The sequence below is a fragment of the Lampris incognitus genome, chromosome 20, assembly GCF_029633865.1.
Source record: "Lampris incognitus isolate fLamInc1 chromosome 20, fLamInc1.hap2, whole genome shotgun sequence".
NCBI lineage: Eukaryota > Metazoa > Chordata > Actinopteri > Lampriformes > Lampridae > Lampris > Lampris incognitus.
This window is the reverse complement of record NC_079230.1, coordinates 10534875-10553492: the sequence shown is the minus strand read 5'-3', so window position 1 is coordinate 10553492 and position 18618 is coordinate 10534875. Positions and strand designations below refer to the sequence as shown.

General features: G+C 48.3%; 1 protein-coding gene across 3 annotated transcripts in view; it reads left to right on the top strand.

The window, feature by feature from the left end:
• Window positions 1–18618, top strand: part of kdm6ba (lysine (K)-specific demethylase 6B, a) — a 37637-nt gene that overhangs the window by 358 nt on the left and 18661 nt on the right. The window contains exons 2-9 of one of the 3 annotated variants that reach the window (XM_056300143.1): window positions 11755–11844; window positions 13957–14085; window positions 14935–15058; window positions 15432–15527; window positions 15864–16158; window positions 16742–16819; window positions 17086–17253; window positions 17621–17803. In XM_056300143.1, coding sequence (XP_056156118.1) covers window positions 14940–15058; window positions 15432–15527; window positions 15864–16158; window positions 16742–16819; window positions 17086–17253; window positions 17621–17803 — 939 coding nt within the window. In that variant the 5' untranslated portion in view covers window positions 11755–11844; window positions 13957–14085; window positions 14935–14939. The remainder of the gene's footprint in view (window positions 1–11754; window positions 11845–13956; window positions 14086–14934; window positions 15059–15431; window positions 15528–15863; window positions 16159–16741; window positions 16820–17085; window positions 17254–17620; window positions 17804–18618) is intronic. The other 2 variants (XM_056300144.1, XM_056300145.1) reach the window with 2 other exon arrangements.

Genomic DNA, 18618 nt, shown 5'->3' with positions numbered 1-18618 from the left:
GCTCGAGCCTGCCGGAGACGCGCTCTACAACGTTCGGCGTCCGCGTTTTCAGAAGTAGCCTTCGCCTCGTTAGTGAAGCACGCTTTTACTTTTGGGTTTTTGTTTGTTTTGGTTTTTTTTTTTGTTCGCTCACATTTGCGACCGAGAACATGAAGCCGGTCTGGGGGGTGGGGTGGGGTGGGGGGGTTGTGGGGGGGGGGGGCAGCCGGTCTTTTTGACTCGGAGCGTGGTAAGTTGATCTCGCTCGCCCGGTGTTGATCTGGTCCTCAGTGACGGGGTGTCCGGCCGGGGGGGCTCGCGACACCCCCCCCCTCTCTCACGCCTGCCGGCGATCAAAACGAGGATCCGGTTCATTAGAAAGCCCCCATCAGCGTCTCCGATGTGTTGAGGTGGGGGAATTTCGAGGTGCATTTTCATAACCGCAGCGGGAACTTAATTCTATATGGCAGATATCTATCAGCTCGGTGGATTGGGGGGGGGGGTTGTGGGGGGGGGCAGAGAGAGAGAGATAACTTCACTGCTGTAATGGTTTTTATGCGGGGTGGTGGAAGTAATATCGGCACATAGGCAGCCCATGTGTGTATGTAGGTATGTAGGTGGGTGTGTATGTATGTGGGTAGGTGGGTGTGCATGTATGTATGTAATATGTAGGTGGGTCCCGTGGGATAAACCAGTAAAGGGGAAAGCAAAGGTAGCGGGTCAGGACGGCGTGAGGAGAGAAATCTGCTTGTGTAAGGAGATCTCACGCCATTGTGCGTACAAGAGTGGGGAGCGGGGGGTGGGCAGCGGCATTTAGGTCGGCAGCCTTATAAAGCGAATGGATGGCCCGTGGTCGCTCCTTACGCACACAAAGGGCCGAACTGAAAGGAAGTGATTTGCATCGCTCTACCTCCCTCTGTTTGGGGGAGGGGTGGCGTCGCGGTGCCGTCTCCTCGGTTGGTCTTTTCTGCTCAGTGCGCCTGTGCGCTTTCCAAGCAAGGTGAAAAAAAAATCCGCCCCCGATCTTCTGTGGCCACCGACAGCTACGTCACCGACCGGGAGGGTTACCCCCTCGGCCGTTCCAGGTGACCCAACGCGGTCCTCTGTGCACGGAGGCGGGCACAAATGTTTTCTTTTTCTCCTCCTTACAAGTTTTCGGCGGAGCCATTCATTTTATGGCCCCCAGTAAACAACCGAGGTAGTAAGAAAGAGCGGAGTGTGCTGGCATGGGGTCGGGGAAACCCCTTTGAACGTCCGCTTCCGATCAATCAAATCGATTGACGTGGAAACTAGTGGCGTGTTTGTGTCCCCGTTTGAAGCCGAGGGTTGTAAAGGGGAGGCCGGGCAACTGTCGAGGAGCCGTCCGTCCGTCCTGTCGTCTGTTCCAAGGTCCGAACCCCGGCGGTCTGAGCGGTCGGTCGGTAACCGCTGCCTCGCTCCCCCCCCCCCGCGCCCCGCCCCCTTTGGTCCCGTGATGCGTGCGCGCGCGCGCGCGTGCGCGCGTGAATGAACAATCGCCGCCCATTCTACTATGTGTGATGACGAACACGTCGCCATATTAAAAGCGACTCTCAAACCGCAGGAGTTCAGGTCAAAAATAGACGTGCTAACTCAGGGCGTCAGAGACTGTTTGATAGTGACTCACGCTGCCTCACGTTGAGTAACTGACTGACCCAGATAGGCAAGCTGTAGTATTGTCAGATGTTTCCAACAAGGTTCGTGTCCTGAGCCGTCTTGTCTCGCTTTAAGTCTGACACAAGGATGGGTTTAAGCTGCACGTTAGCGGATGGGTTTAGGGGGACTAAGGTGTGTGTGTGGGGGGGTATTTGGTTGGCATGGGAAATGGGTCAATAGACCCGTTTAAACTGCTTAGTCACTTAAACACTAATCGTTGACAGTAATGAAACAGGACGTGTGTGTGTGTGTGTGTGTGTGTGTGTGTGTGTGTGTGTGTGTGTGTGTGTGTGTGTGTGTGTGTGTGTGTGTGTGTGTGTGTGTGTACTGGTGATGTGAAATTCTGATACCATTTTCAGTTTTCATGCCTCAGCTTTTTCCTTTTTCTTTTTTTTTTGCATTTATAAGGAAACACACAATCGTGTGTAAGTCTGAGAGGGGAAGTGATTTTTATCGGATGAAACCGTCGTTACCGTCTTTCCAGTAAAGGGCGTCGCAGCTTCTCCGTGGGTGAAGAAAGAGAGCGTGAGGGACAGGGATGGAGAGAAGTGGCATGAAAGAAGTGTAGTACATCTGCTCTGCCAACAAGTTTTTTTTTTCTCACCCCACAAAAACATTCCCAACAGGTCAGGTGTTAAAACACAAGTTTCGGGGCATCCCGGTGTCTCACCCAGCTGACACAACCATGTAGTCGCAAGCTAGAAATGCTCAAACATCTGCACATATCTGGGGGCGTATAACTGGAGTGCAGTTGCGCTTTTCTAGATGCAACAACCACACCAAGTGCGTTATAATTAAAATGTAATGCATTGTTACTGACCTGTGCACAGGTATGGACTAGAGCACAAAAACCCAGGGTATGCATCCACTCTCTGTGTTGTAGTGTTTTGTCTTTGGTACTGTGTTGTGTCTGTGTGTGTGTGCATCGTGTCAGCTCCTCTGTCCCCACCACTGTTTTGGTTTTATTTTGATGTGTTACTACCAGATGTCTTTCTTTATACACAACCAGCCAGCACACAGAGCCATAGTCACAACTGGCATGCTGTTGAGACTTTGGGGGGGTGTATGGTGGTGTCTCTGCAAGCCTCCGTCACCTAGAAAACCCTTCTGTGTGTCACTCTGCAGAGATGTTCATGTTTACCTCTGCTGAAGCACGGCCTGCAGACCCTGAGCACAAGACACTCGCTCCCCAATCGGCCCCACCACCTTTATTGTACGTCTTCCATGCACATAGCAGATTTTGTACATACAATGCTATGCGGAGCCTTTTACATGTCAACAAGTAAAAGAAAATATCAAAATATTTGTAGAATAACTGCAATATAGAAACTTTTTTTTTTAAAAAGATGTGGGGAAAAAGTATTTGTTTCACCCATTCTTACCATATTTTCATTGTACTGTCAATTTCCTGTGAAACAACAAGGATTCCTATTAGTTTGAACGGATGGAAACTAGTCAAGAAATGCAAAGTTGTTTCTTGTCAGTGCCACAAAAGAGAGGGGGAAATGATTCATTTCATAACACTACAGTTAATTGTAAGACGGGGTTGTGTGGTTTGCCAACAGTGTCACCTTGAGGTGTCTCGTTTCCATTTTATAACTTTTTTTCCCTCCTATATGGATGCTAATGCTGCATGCCGGTGCTTTAGCATGTGAGCAGTAGCATTGGGGGGTGGGGGGGTGAGAGCTCAGTCAACCCAGTGTGGAATTCCACCATGTGGTGTGAGGCCGCCAGCTGCTCACCCAAAATATGGGGTGGGGCCCCAAAACCGAGCGCAGGTCTGCAACTACCAGGTCAGCTGATGTAGAGAAAACGGTTTTTAACTTTTTTTTTTCTGAAACAGTTGCATCATACTCGGTGATGTACAGTAAGATAGAAATATAATTTGGGACCTCGAGTAATTCTTGGCCGTGACATTACAGGGCGTGTAGACAGTTGGTCCGGCGGTACACTGTCAAAGAAGTTTCTAGTTTTTGATGCTTTCAAGGCCCGGGATGAAAGACTGATAGTAACGACTCGGGTCTCTAGATAGTGACTTTGCTGCAGCCCATGGTAGAGCTTTAAAATTATGCTTATTGGATCAGAACTACAATTACTGATTAGGCTTGCATTTAAGATGAGACAAATTTCATCCGTGCAAGAAAAAGTGTGTTGTGCAGGACCAGTCAGACTCAAAAAGAGTGCAACAACAGTACACTGCAGCAGTACAACGACTGCTTGTGTGGCACATGTAGCTTTCATTGGACAGGACAGTAGCAACAAACAGAAAGTTCAGGGTAAGGAGGGAATGGGAGGGAGGCATGCAGAAATGGTCCCAAGCATTTGAGCTCAGGATGCCACTATCAAGCCTGGGCCAATATGTCTACCAGCTTTAGCCAACCACACTCCACAAAAATGGCACGCTGTGTGTTGCAATGGTGCAAAACACAATATATTTACACATTGCACAAAGTTTAATTATCATTCAGCGTACTGTGATACCTTTCGATAATAGATTCTTCCCTCAGTCGTACGTAAACCATATATATATTTATATTACTCTTACATTTATTACGTCTTAACTGCCAAAATGATCAATACATCAAGTCAAACTCCTGGTTTGTGAAAGTGTACTCGTCACATACATTCTGCCTCTAATTCTTTCGGCTTGTTCCTTGTTTCCCAGGGGCCACCTCAGCGGGTTTGATAGTTTCCTGTGAGGGCACAGCACCGACGGCGGTCATTGTTAAGCCAGGCCTCGACCCGACCCGGTATGGCCTTGTCAGTCTGCGTAACGGCAAATAAATTAACTGATTCTAAAACTGCCGAGGCGTAGATTTTGGACTAGGTGGGTTTAATCTCATTTCACCAGGCGTGATGGAGAGGGAGAGGGGGCTGGAGTGGGGGCAGCAACGAGCTAAACAAAGAGCGTCGTATTACGTTATAACAAGCCGGAGGAGCGTCGGCCAGAACGGCAGTAGATGGTGGTATGCCGTCACTTGCGAGAGCTGGCTGTGTTTGGTAATCGTTTGTCTGTGTGACGGCGTGAGCGAAAGAAAAGGGAGAGTTTTCCTCCTGAGTCAGTTTTCTTCCTGTTGTTTTTTTTGGCCTCGTGCCACCGGTGATGCTATCAGGAGGTGTACAAACCTACGAGTGTGAGGTGACGCACAAACACTCTTGGAAAGAGTTTTTTTTGTTTCCCGCTTTGGTTTTACTCCTGTTAACCAGATGATTACTCCCCCCTACACACACACACACACACACACACACACACACACACGTTAGACGTCTGTCTCCAGCTGATGATGGGTAATGCTGGCAGATTGGTGAGGAAGAGGAGGAAGATGGCATGCGAGGTCAACCTGCCCTGTGTTTCTGTAAACAACCTGATTGGAGGAGGGCTCTTACAAACTGTGCTCTGAATTTGTCACCCTCATCTTTACCTACTCCCTCTGAAACCCCCCCCCCCGTCTCTCTGTCCATGTCCTCTCCCTCCCCAGCTTAACAACAGTTGAGGATGCAGCCGGTTCCCCAGCAACTGTTGCTGAGGGAACCGTCTCTTATTATTTTTCTTTTCTGTTGTGTTGCAGTTGAGTGTGTGCGTGTGTCTGGGAGGTAGAATACAGACATATATAAAGAGGGAGAGAGAAGGAGTTTTGATTTTCAGTTTGTGGCGATGTTAAGGCATGTTGTTTTCATCTGCAAAGCTGCTGGCTTGTGAAAGCCATGATACGGGAAAACAAAAAAGAGAGCGACTTGGGGGTTTTGATGTAATTGAAAAGTGGAAAGTGAGAGTGACTGTAATCACAAGGGTGTCAGTTGTTGATTGGAAATGGACACATGAGACACACACACACACACACACACGTCTGATCCAAACGTGCACAGTAATTCTGCCTGTTGGGAAATGAAATTTGTCACATCTGCTCGAAAGTCAACTTCTGTGAAAGGCAAATTGGGGAGTACAAGTGAGTAGGAAAAATAACTTGCTCAACACTCACACACGCTCTCTCTCTCTCTCGCTGTCATCCGTTCATCATCCATTTGTCATTCGTTCCCTGACTTTACCATAATCAAGAGAAAGTGGAGAAAATGCGTTTCTCTTAGCGTGGTTGCTCATGGCGCAGCGTGGTTGTTCACTTAGTTGACTATCTTGTTGTTGTTGTTGTTGTTGTTGAAGGCCTCCATGAGGGATGGGCTAACACACGCGGCTCTCTCACAAGATGACTGCATGTCTCAGGTGGACCTCACGAGGTCCAGGCGAAACCGGCCCAGAAGTTTTTGTACTGGGTCACTCTCACTTTTGCAAATTCAGCAGCACTTTCCCGTGTCAATGTGACCTCTTTTTCTTTCTTTTTTACACTTTCACCACAGTCACATGTGCCCCCCACCCAATTCTCATGGCTCACGTGTAAAATTCATATCTGTTCCACAGGAAGCCCCCAGCCTCCTCTCTGTCTCTGTCTCTCACACACACACACCCACACCCCTTGGGGAGGCCTACTTCCTTTGACTCTGACACCAGCTTCCTGTCTTTTCTGAGCCAAGCCTCACTGTTCTCCTTCTAACGAAAGACATGAGTGCATCTGGGGTGTGTGTGCGTGTGGGTGGGGGGGGTGCAGATACACCGCACACACCCAGATGTGTGGTGTCAATCAAAGGCCCAGATGTCACTTTTCTGCACCACCCCCCCGCCCCTCGGTTTCTCCCTACAAAGACAAATGAAGGCTACAAGTTTCTTTTTGAAAGTACCTTAACCAGTAACGTAGAAATAGCTTCTTTTTTTAACCGCCTATCAAGTGCTTAAAGAATCTTGCAACCCGTTCTCCGTTATGGGACATCCAGTTTTGTTTTGAAACGCCAATCGGAGAAGCTCGCTGAACAGAATGACCCGCAGACTTGTCGAAGTGCCCACCGTCAGACCGAACCACTGTTTGGTGTGCGTGGCTTGTGCCGGTTGCAGTTTATGGTATCCTGATGAACGGTTTCAGCCAGGTTTTTAGTGGTTCAGGCTTGTCCTCACAAATGTGTGGCCTCCAGCTGAATGCTTCTGTTGGAGGTAAAGGTTGAGTTTCAGTGCTGGTATCAGAGTCCTTCTTCACTTGCCAAGCAATTTACTTTGCATACTAGAAATATGCCTTGATGGGTCGCCCACTGTGAGGGGTAGAAACGGGGGGGGGGTCAAACAAATAACATAAACGGGTGAAGTCAAAAGTAATATTAAGGGTAGAAAATAATATGGTTGATAGTTTATGTACGTGAAGAATGCCAGACTTCCACGCAAATACGAGACAACATCAGCCAAACAGATTCTACATCTATACATGTTGACGCTGTGATATGTCGAGAAAGTACGAAATACCTACAAGGGGAAACACAACTGACCTCTGTTGACACACTTCACAGCCTCGGCCTCTGTTTTAGTCGGCTTTCTCCAAGTCCAGGCCCTCAAGTGTGGCGCAGATATATGTGAGAGACTAACTGGGAACAGATGGAGGAAAAACAAGTCGTGCTTTATCAGGCTGTTGTGTCTGGTCCAAATGCCACTGATGAACACTGACCGGCTACAGCAGGGTGAGGGGGCTGGGTCAGCCCTGTGTCCTCGCGTGGCTCGGATAGGAGGCGGTGTTGCTGAGAGAATTGAGAGGTGTGTGTATGTGTGTTGGCTGTATCTTTGTTTATTCCAGAGTGCAGATCTGTGTGGATATGGGGGGGGGGGGGGGCGGGCAGATCACAGAAAGTTGAATCCATTCATGTGGCCACAGTTTTTATTGAGAGAAATGTGTCATCACTCATCTAAGTGACTTCTTCAGTCTCAACTGACTGCAGGTATCCCCACCCTTATAAACGATACAGTGGCATAACGACTGAAAACCACGATTGGTTTCATATGCAAATTACCAACCGTTAACTAGAGTTACAATGGCCATTGTGTCCTGGTAACAGAGGATTGGAGAATGTTTGTTCACAGCATTGTAAGATGGTGACAGATGTACTCTTAACCCACCCCACCCCCCCACCCCGCCCAGTTCAGGGATGGTCGTTCCCTCTTCACAAAGACGGTCTCTTTGACTCCCCGTTAAAAGCCAGTGTTCCTCCTTATCAAGGATGTGCACATCCCCATCTTTGAAGGAGTGGCCACTGGTCTGTATATAGGTGTAGACTGTGGAGTGCTGGCCTGACGTGTCAGCTCTCCTGTGTGGTGCCATCCTCTTGGCCAGCGTCTGTTTGGTTTCCCGGATGTACAAGTCATGGCGAGCCTCCTGGCAAACGGCGTACACTATATTCAAGGCTGTGTTTTCGGTTTTTACCGATTCTCACCGAAAGATACGCAGATTTTTCACCCGGATTTTATGTTTCCATGGATCCAAAAGTTGTTCCTGTTCGTGTGAGGTTATGTAACAATGTCTTCTTGTGGCGAAATTTGGCACGCCGGATGGCTTTGAAAAATAAAAACTGAAAACACTGAGCCTTTGTGTCAGGGGACCCGAGGTCCTCAGGGTGGACCAACTTCTGGCACAGTTTGTTTTGGGGTTTGAAAGCGGCCGAGATGCGTGCGGCGTTTGGAAAATACGCGTCTCACCTGTTCTGACACTCCCGCCACATACGGAGTCATCACCGGTTCACCCTCAGGCAGCTGTTGTCCTGCTCTCTTCCACGGGCTGGTGCTCTGTTTGGGCGTCTTCCTGGCTTTGACAAACGCCCAGTTAGGACGTTTCATCACTCATCTAAGTGCCATCTTTAGTCTAAACTGAGTGAGTTGAGACTGAAGAGGTCACTTAGATGAGTGATGACACGTTTCTCTCAATAAACGTTGTGTCCAGATGAACTGATTCACCTTTCTTTTGATATTTTTACCTGGATTATTGCGCATGGATAAAGACAGCTTGGACCAGAGTGCACTAAGGGTGTCACACACACAGACACACACACACAAAGGGAGGCTGCCAACAAAACGGGGCGGGTGGACGCAGAGGCTGATGTATATTTGTGTGAGTGGTACTTCTGGTACTTCCTCCAGCAGTATTTTTTTTATCCCGACCCAGTTACATAACAGCTGAGAGAGCGAGATATCGCCCTCCTCTGCCAGAATACCAAGGCTACCGAGCCTTCTTTCTCTCAAACTGATAAGAAACCAGATAAACCAGAGGATGCAACAACAGATAAAGGAGAAGACTAAGACTACCATGACTCAATAAGACTCTTGAGTCACCTCCTCCACACACTACGCTTCACACCCCCCTCTCTGTGCGCTGGCCTCACTGTCATTCTTCCTGGAGTTTAGCGCTACCCCCCCCCCCCCCTCTCTCTCGGCAGTCTACTTCCATACTTCCAGGTTCGGTGTAGTTGTCTGGCCACAGACCAGGCGCGTGTGTGTGTGTGTGCACGTGCGAGATGAGGCGGCTTGTTGCTCATTTCTGTGAAGACAACGTCATCTTGGCATCTGTTGTCAACCTGTTTTTCTTTTCTTGGGTCAGTGAGTCACCTGAAATTATAGTGGACGTTTTCTATAAATGTGCCTGCCTGCCTTTTTAAACATCAGTGGCGTTAAAATGAAAGGAGAGAGAACTTCCTGTTTTGTGTTGTTGTTTGCTGGCAACAACAGACATGGCAGCGCCCATAGCCAAGTTCCCTTCTCGTTCGCTCCTCCCAGTTGGTGTCGGCGTAAGCGAGACAATAAATTGTGTAACTAAAAATGACGAGGGTGTAGACAGGAAGGGCCCTGTGATGTCTGGTGTAATGGGGATTTTGGTAATATAGGGCACACGGGCTGGGGGGGCTGCGAATAGGGGATTTCGGATAGAATTGTGAATTTAATGAGCTGTGTCATCCGTTCGGGGGAATAGAGACGAACATATCTTGCCACTGGCCTTAAACGGTAGTGTGACTGTTATGGACAAATCTACAGGGCTGTCCGGAGTCACCGTGAAGGAGATTATGCGCATGCTTGTTTTTACAGGGGCTTGTTTTCCACCCCAGATGTTAGCGGGCTATTCTGCAAATGTCTTCAGCTGACTCGTCTGCGGTTTCAGCGGCACAAAAAATCATCCACACACACCGAGCAATGTCTCTCACAACTATCTTGTTCTGTCTAGATGCTCGGGTTGTGCAGCTAACTGTCCCGATCACAAGAAACTCATTAAGCAAGTGAGAAAGAAAAACAAAAATCGAAAGCATAAAAACCAAGGCCTCTGGATTACATTCAGCAGGCTGTCAAAAACATAATTACTGGCAGCTGATATTTGCCTCTTTCAGTAGCTCACTATGGGAAGCTTGATACTTCCTTTTGTGCTACCAGCACAACTACACGAAGCTTGCCAGAAAGTGATTAATATTTGCATGACCTCATGTGCTGACTAGATCGGCATTTCTCCTGTAGTTGAGGTTTCGTGGGTTGATTCTTCTCCCTGGCCTTAAAAGCCCCGGCAGTCATCACATCCTGTTTAGCTAAGACACGACGCGCACGACACGCTTGATGTCACCGGCACAAATGACATCACAAGGGCCGAGAAATTCCCGCCGTCATCTCGTCGGGCGGCGATAAACACGCCCCCGGTCACCTGACCGTAAGCACGGTCCCAAGAGGCGGAATCAGAGGGCGGTTCGGGGTAAGCCCTTTTTTCGATGAGCTGGCGCTGACTCACGGGGGGGTTCCCCCAAAAGCTGAGATATAGTCTGTGTTATGCATACACACTCTCTCGCTCTCTCTACTCTCTCTCACATGCTGGCTCATAGGGCAGACAACCACATTTCATCACTTCTGTATCAGTTGATGGAACCCGAGCGCTAAGTAACTCTGCCTGCCGTTCACACACTATCCGGTTGCTGAGCACGTCTTTCTCACACCGTGTCGTTCGGGTTGCCATAAGCAATCTGATAGCCGGGTCAAGCTACGGGAATAGATAGACGGCTGTTTGGTCACAACAGACATAAACACACACCCTCTATAAATGTGGTAATTACAATCCCCACCGCCGTGTCCCCGTTTGCACTGTTGCCCCACTACATAGTGGGGCAACAATTTGTGTGTGTGTCTCTCTGTCTCTCTGCTGTTTGTCCTATATGTAACTTATATGTCCATTATGGTATTTCTTTCATGTCCCTTCCCTCTCACTTTATCAGCTTCTTTCTTTTTTTCCTCCTATGCTGCCATGCTCCGTCTTTCATTCCTCTCCCGGTCTCTCTTTTCATCCATCTGTTCCAAAGTTCCTGTTCATGTCCCCTTTTGTTTCTCTGTGCTCTCCCTTGGTCTCTCTCCGCTCGCTCTCTCTTCTCCCTCCATTTTCTCCCCTCTCTCCTCTGAGTCCCTTGCTTTATTTTTCCTGTGCCTTTCCTGTGCCACTGTTTCACGTGTGAGAGCTGACATAGTGTGACTGTTTCTTCCTGTGAGGATAGGGTATCTGCCTTGTTTACACAGCGACTCGACTGTTAAGCCACCACAGTTAGCTTTCACAATTTTGTGTGTGTGTATGTGTGGGCCAGGGAGAGGAGGAGAGACACACACCCCTACCCCTCCTCGCTCCCATTGTGTAAGAGTCCCCCTGCAGATTTAACCTTTGACCCCTTGGCCACCCTCTGGTTTTCCACATACAATCCCAGAACTATGCGTTTCACCTCTGAAAGCAGGAAGAGGGGGGCAGGGGGACAGGCAAGGATGCCTCCTACACCCCTCAGGAAAGTCCCTCCATGTGCAACATGCAGGAGAACTATCAGAATACGAAATACTTTATTCGATGTGCTTTGAAAAACCAGGTTCAGGATTCAAACCAAGAGGACTGTTTCTGGGGCCTCATGTTAAGTTCCCTCAGTCTTATAAATAATGTATATTGTATATAACCTGAATTTATAACAACTTAATCTGCGTAGCACATTTTGTACTGGAAGCTGTGATGCGATGTCCTTCAAGTGAGAACCAGTACAAAATAAACTGTACACAATTCCCATAATATGAAATACAGAGACAATATAAATACAAATGACACCCTGTTTGATTTCTGCACCATCACAGACTTGGTTAAAAGCCCTGGCTGTCGTATGAGTGCAGGATTGTGTGTTCAGGCTGATGTGATATTTGGCTGTTATGACAGCGTGACCTGAACATCTCTTGTCTCTGTGCTGCAGGGTTGAAGAGGCCCCTGAGAGATGACTGGCAGCCGATGCTGAGGCCTCTCTACACGACTGTGAATCAATAACTTGGTACTACTCTGAAAGGTACAGGCAGTTTGCGAATGTGTTCTTTTTTGTGTGTCTTTTTCAAACTATAAGAATCACAGAAAGTTGAGTCAGTTCATCTATTGAGAGAAACGTCATCACTCATCTAAGTGACCTCTTCGGTCTCAACTGACTGCAGGTATCCCCCACCCTTATAAACAATACAGTGGCATAACAACCCAAACCAACGATCGGTTTCATATGCAAATTGCCGTGACTGTTAACTAGAGTTACAGTGGCCATGAGTACTAGTCACGGGGGACTGTGAATGTAAGAATGGTTCTCCCTAAAAGGTAAGCTTTGTATGTGTGTACGTCCCGTGTCTGCGTGGGTTTCCTCCCACAGTCCAAAGACACGTGGGTCAGGTGAATTGGCCGCACTTAATTGTCCCTAGGTGTGAATGTGTGTGTCGGCCCTGTGAGCGGCCTGTCCAGGGTGTCTCCCCGCCTGCCGCCCAGTGACTGCTGGGATGATGGATGGATGGATGTGTGTGGGTGTGAGTGTTAGAGAGAGAGAGAGAGAGAGAGAGACAGGGAGAGTGGTGTTGCACTGCATATTTGTCTCCCCCGCAAGTTTAAAGCAACGGAGTGCTTGAAATATGCCCTCCATGGCTTTAAATAGAGAGAAAGAGAGAGAGAGATCCATAGTGAGTGGGAAAGAGAGAGGAACAAGTGAGAGGAGGGCCTGTGAGCTAACGGCTAATTTAGGAACACTGATGGTGGAGGGCTGTGTTGCGCTAGATGGGATATCACATCCTGTGTGTGTGTGTTCATATTGTGTTCTCCTCAGGTTTAGACTGGGTTTTCTTTTGTGCTTAGGTCTTTTCTTTGTCTTTTGAAACAGACTTTTTGTTCATCTGACACCTGTGTGTGTGTGTGTGTGTTTGTGTTTCAGGTGCTTAGGAAAGGGGGAAAAGGGTGGGTTCTGTCAGGTTCTTTCATGCCTCCCCTTCCCTGCTCCTTTGTGTCTCTCTGTGGTGTGTGTGGGCGTTTAATATGGCACTGTTCCTGCTATCCACCCTCCCCCGCCCCCACTATCACCCCAACCCCCACTTACCCTCCTGTCCATCCTTCCCTGCTCCTCTCTCTCTCTAGCCCCATCCCTTCTCCTTAATCTATCCTTCCATCCTGTTCAGACCGTCTGTCACTCCGGCCCCCTCTCCCTCTCCATCACGCCTGGCGAAATGAGATTAAACCCAGTGTATCCAGAGCCACTCGCACACACACGAGACATGCACGCCGTGTACACATATGCAGACGCACACCCTCGGCAAGACCGTAGTGAACAAACATCCGTGCTACATATACATTCACAGACACAGCACACACCTTCTTGCATGCACATTCACAGCACACAAAGCGGCCGCACAGCTTGCACACTTGGCAGTGCTTACACACACACACACACACACACACACTTACCTTTGGCAGATGTCCCAGGCCTCTCTCAGCCTCTCCCTCTGTCTCTTGTTATCAGGAGACTCGTGGTAAGGATTACAGTAACCTCAGCTCTGTCCTCCTATAGGTGAGCTCCCCACTGAGCCATCTGGGCCCGGCCAATAATCCTACTCCCCAACAGGCTGGCCCACTGCTGCCCTCTACTGGATAGCAAACAAATCAGCTACACATCAGACCCAGAGCATCCAGCTACACATAAAAACACTCAGCTGCGACTTAGAACGGAATTGTGTTTTCCCAGATCGTCAGTTAATGGGAAATGAATGTCCTCACTAGTATGAAGGAAGGACAAAAGGACCGTATGGAGTAGAGGACTGGACCTAAATACAGCAAGGGTTTTTCATTTGTTGACCAGTTGACCATCGCTCTCTCTCTGTCTCTCTCTCACACCAACTAGCCCATATAACAGCGGTACCACCAACATTTATTGACCTTTCTACATTGATGTCTCGCACAGTCCCCTACGATCGCATCATCTCTCGCTCTCTCTCTTTGAGCAGCTGTCATGTCTCACACTCTCATGTCTCTCCCTTTCACATTGAGGCTGTCCTTCATGTTTCTCTTGTCATCTCTACCTTAAAAATCTCTGTTTAATACCTCGCTCTCGCTCGTAGTTGCCGTCTTATTTAATCTCTCTCTCTCTTTCTCTCTGCAGCTGACTGGCTTTGTGATTCCTTGGTGCTGAAGACAGAGGAGTCGGACAGTGTAGGAAGTCAGTCAAACAGTGTTGGAGTGAGGCCTTCTCTGTGCTACAGTGGAGGGCTTCACAGACGCAGCTAGTCTGGTGAGTAGGAGCTCTTTCACCCCCTCTGTCTGTCTGTCTTTCTCCGTCTCTCGTGTTCATGATGCATGTGCTGGGTCTCTGAAAGAGTGTGGTTTAAAGAATGAGGCACACATCAACCAAACAGAATGAATAACCATTGGCTCCCCCAAAAAAACTTGTCATTAAATTAAAAGAAACAAATAGTACTTTGTAAAGGACAACGGGTAACTGATAATGATAACTTTTCAAAAATCTCGATTCTCTGTTAGAGATGGTAAATGATGATACACAGGTTTTGGTTTATTCTAAACAGGGATAGCTTGCATTATGGAATAAAACTCTTTTGGTACACAGCTGCTGTCACAGATATTCTTCTGTACTGTTTTTAAATTCCTAATTTATGGCGTCCAGGTAGCGTGGCAGTCTCTTCTGTTGCCTACCAACACGGGGATCGCCAGTTCAAATCCTTGTATTACTATACAAATAAAATTGAGTTGATCTGGTTGGGCATTCCTACAGACACAATTGGCCGTGTCTGTGGGTGGGAAGCCGGATGTGGATATTCTGCACTAGCACCTCCTTTGGTCAGTTGGGGCAGTCTGCAGCCCTCCCTGGATCAGCAGAGGGGGTGGAGCAGCGACCGGGACGGCTGGAAGAGTGGAGTAATTGGCCAAGTACAATTGGGGAGAAAAAAGGGGGAAAAGCCACTGTGGTTTAAAAAAAAACAAAAACAAACAAACTCTTCTTGCCATCTACTTGTGTGTATTGTGTGAAAGGGTGAAAGGGAGAGAAGCATATGGGGATACCTCCATTTCCCTGGCATCTGTATGTCACACTCCTCCCATTTACCATATGATTGTCATTCCCCAGGCTGGATGCATCACGCAGTAGAGCAGTTCGGCGGCCGCAACACACGGGATTCCTTCCCTCTGGACGGGCTCAACCGGGGACCATGGGCTCCTGTGGGCGGCCGTGCCTGGCCACCACCTGCCAGGTCTGTCGCCATGACATCACCACACACACACCTGGTGCAACAGAAGCTCTACTATACTGTACTGCCCTGCAGGAAAAATCATGTTAGTGTGATTTGGAAAAATTCTGCACTCTCAACCAGTGGTACTCAAACTCCAGTCCTCAGTCCTCCCCAGTGTTGCTGTTTTATTAGTTTTCCAGGTATTCCAGTCATCCAGTCAGGAGTCTTTAAAACTGGTGAACATAATAAACTACCTGGAAGACTGGAAAACCAGCAGTACCTTGGGCCTCAAAGACCAGAGTTGGTCTAAACTTGTGATTTTCTGGTGTGAATATGTCATCTGACTGTGTGTTTTGTGTGTGTCCATATGTCTACTCTCACACTGCTCCTCCAGGTGTTCACCCGGAATGAACCAACACCAGGTCCTTCCCCATCTACCTCCTGGTCCTATGGGCGGACTGAACCATTCCAGTAAATTCTTCAATAATGTGTGAGTATCACACACATGAAATGTCTGTCCCTTCAAAATGTAGAGCAGGATTCAAATATGTATGAACAATGTGGTAGAAATGCACCTGATGTTTGACTTTTCTTGGGCAACATCTATTTTTTATTTTTTTTAAAGATGGCTGTTTTGGGCCATGGCTGGTATTTTGCCTTTGTTGCATTAGGGAGCACCAAGTACCAGAGGATAGGGTAGAGAGAGAGGACAAAATGCTACAGTGGTCTTAGGTTGGATTTGAGCCATAGATGTCATGCTGAATACACACTTTACTAGATGAGCCGCCGTCCGTTTAAATCTTTGAATCTTTCTCTGACTGTCCAGGTCCATGCTGGTGCGAGGAAGCGAGAAGCAGGATCTCCCCCAGGTCACACTATCAGGTTTGCAGAGGGAGCAGCAGAGGCCTCCTCTTCATCCCCCTCCTCACCACCAACATCCTCCACCTCCCCACAGAGCGTGGGAGCAGCTGTACGAGTGCCACCTTCCTCTGCAGGGACATGCACCACCACTGCCCCTCCCCAGTGAACACGCACTCCGTCTCCATAATGGTGGTTATGCTGACGGTGGACCTCCCATCAACCCCCACCTGCCTCCTGGAAGGCAAAACCAACTGCTCAAGGTGAGGGGGGGATCCAGTCACCATCGCTGTGTTCACATTTGTGCAGAGCAAATTTTGAATAAACTTCTTAAAAAAGGTCTAAGGGATTAAAACTGACCCGTGTGCGTCCCCTTTCACTGGTTTTAAGCCATTAAACCTGCAGAATGCTAAAAAAAAAAAAAAAAAAACTGCCATCAAAAATATTCCAAAAGAACGGAAGGACTGACAAATTTAACCTGTCATCAGAATAATTCTGAAACTCCATTTTTAGCATTCCCCATCACATAATCCAGTGATGATAAACCATCTGCCATCAGGGGCAATGAGTCGGTTTTCTTCCCAACCCAACATTACACCATCTGATTTGCCTAATAACCAGACAGTGGTTGGCATATGATTCAGTATCACCGGTACACTTTTCTACCTTAACTTGGTGTTAAAAACCTTTCTGCGAGCTTCAGTGCTGAGACAGTTCCAGCGGAGAGTCAGACCGATGAGCTGCAGAACTCTGTGAATAACTGGCTTAGTCACAACAGGAAAATGTTCCCGTCATTCACTGTGTGTCTGTTCTTTCCTCATCTCCATTGTTGCTTGTCTGGTGAAGTTCGGGGGTCCTCAGGAGCAGCACGTCTCCCGGGCTCCTCCATCGCTGGGGGAGGAAATGTGGGCTCAGGTGCAGCAGGTAGGAGCTAGCTAATTGGCTACGGCTGTGTTTCATCACTCATACGAACACACACAATCCTATCCTGACTGTCATTTATGCCATGGCTGTCAGGATAAAAGGCATACACCTGCCATCTACACCTGTCTCACTTCGATTTTACTGACTTTTTCAGTGAGAAAATGGTCATTTACTACCCTTTTTACATTTATAGCTTTTTATCTTGACAACAAATGTTTTGCACCTGTTCAAATTTTTAACTGTCCACCATTTTCTGTTAACAACAGAGGGGCTACCCGGGGAAGATGCTTGGGGGACAACTGAAGAGACCAGCGCCTCCATTGGGAGAGCACTCTGTTATCCAGCACACTCCTCCACCCTCCCTGCATCCTTCCTCCCGCCCAGGGTCTGAGGACTGCCCCAGCCCAAGCAAGCGGAAAAAGAGCTCAGATCAGGTAGGAGCCAGGCACGGGTGTTCTTTTTTCTGTCTGTCCTGTGAACACATGGGAGTGTAGAAATCGCCAACCCAAAGCCCCTGCCCTTCCCCTAACCTGGGCCTATCAACACATGTGCATCCATACATGCACTTGTACCCTGTCTTACACAGGGTTTGTATTCATCCTTTCCACAAACAGACATGCTCTCTAGGTCCGTATGCTTCTTTCATTTTTTTTCTGTTACTGGCTTTAATTAAATACCTGCGACCCTTGGCCTCCATTTCAGATGTTCTGCGAAACTCTTCAGTAAATGTTTGTGGTTCATTCCTGACGATCAGATCTTTCACTGATTAAGTCATGTTGTACACCCCCGTCCCACCTCCAGGCACCCCATCCAGGGCTTCAGCGTTTTTCCGGTCCGGGCCAGTCTCTGCCCCTCCAGCAGCAGCAGTCCTCGGGACACTACCCCCCTCCCAAATCAGCTCTCTGGAACCCTCTTCATAAGGCCAGCCAGCCCTGGCAGCCCCCGCCCATTGAACGCAAGAACCCACCGCCATCTGAGTTTCAGGTCCGAACAGTAAGGCTGTCTTGAAAATCATAGCATGCAGTGGAAGGGTGAGAGGGTGGGAAGATGGATGTGCGGTCGGGGTGTGGGACTGTAGGTGTGTTTCATATAGATCTGGGAAGATGTTCTGTGTCTATGTACTGTCACTAATGCTTTGTTCACATCCTGAAAAGAAGCTCAATAAAATATTTAAAAAGTAAAGTAAAAAACTTAGTACCTGCATTTGAAATTTCAGAGGAAGATTGGAAAGCAGCTGGTGCTAAAGCTCATACTAAGTCTAGAAATACATGCCTTAAACTAGTATAAATGGTTAATGCGGACATATGTGACACAGGTGGAATTCAATGGGTACAACAAAAACATACCAGACATATGCGGGGCGTCCGGGTTGCATAGCAGGCTATTCCATTGCCTACCAACACAGGGATCCCCGGTTCGAATCCCCGTGTTACCTCCAGCTTGGTCGGGCATCCCTACAGACACAATTGGCCATGTCTGCGGGTGGCAAGCCGAATGTGGGCATGTGTCCTGGTCACTGCACCAGCGCCTCCTCTGGTCGGTCTGTTCGGGGGGACTGGGGGGAATAGCGTGATCCTCCCATGTGCTGTGTCCCTCTTGCAAAACTCCTCACTGTCAGGTGAAAAGAAGCGGCTGGTGACTCCACATGTATCGAAGTCTTGCAGCAACAGCCCATGTCCCCAATGAGTAGAATAAAGCCATAAAAACTCATTTGCTTTATTGACTGAACCCAATTGTTGAGTATATTGGTATCCTGATGAATTAGCTAGATCAGAACCTTTATATGATCCACGTGGGGA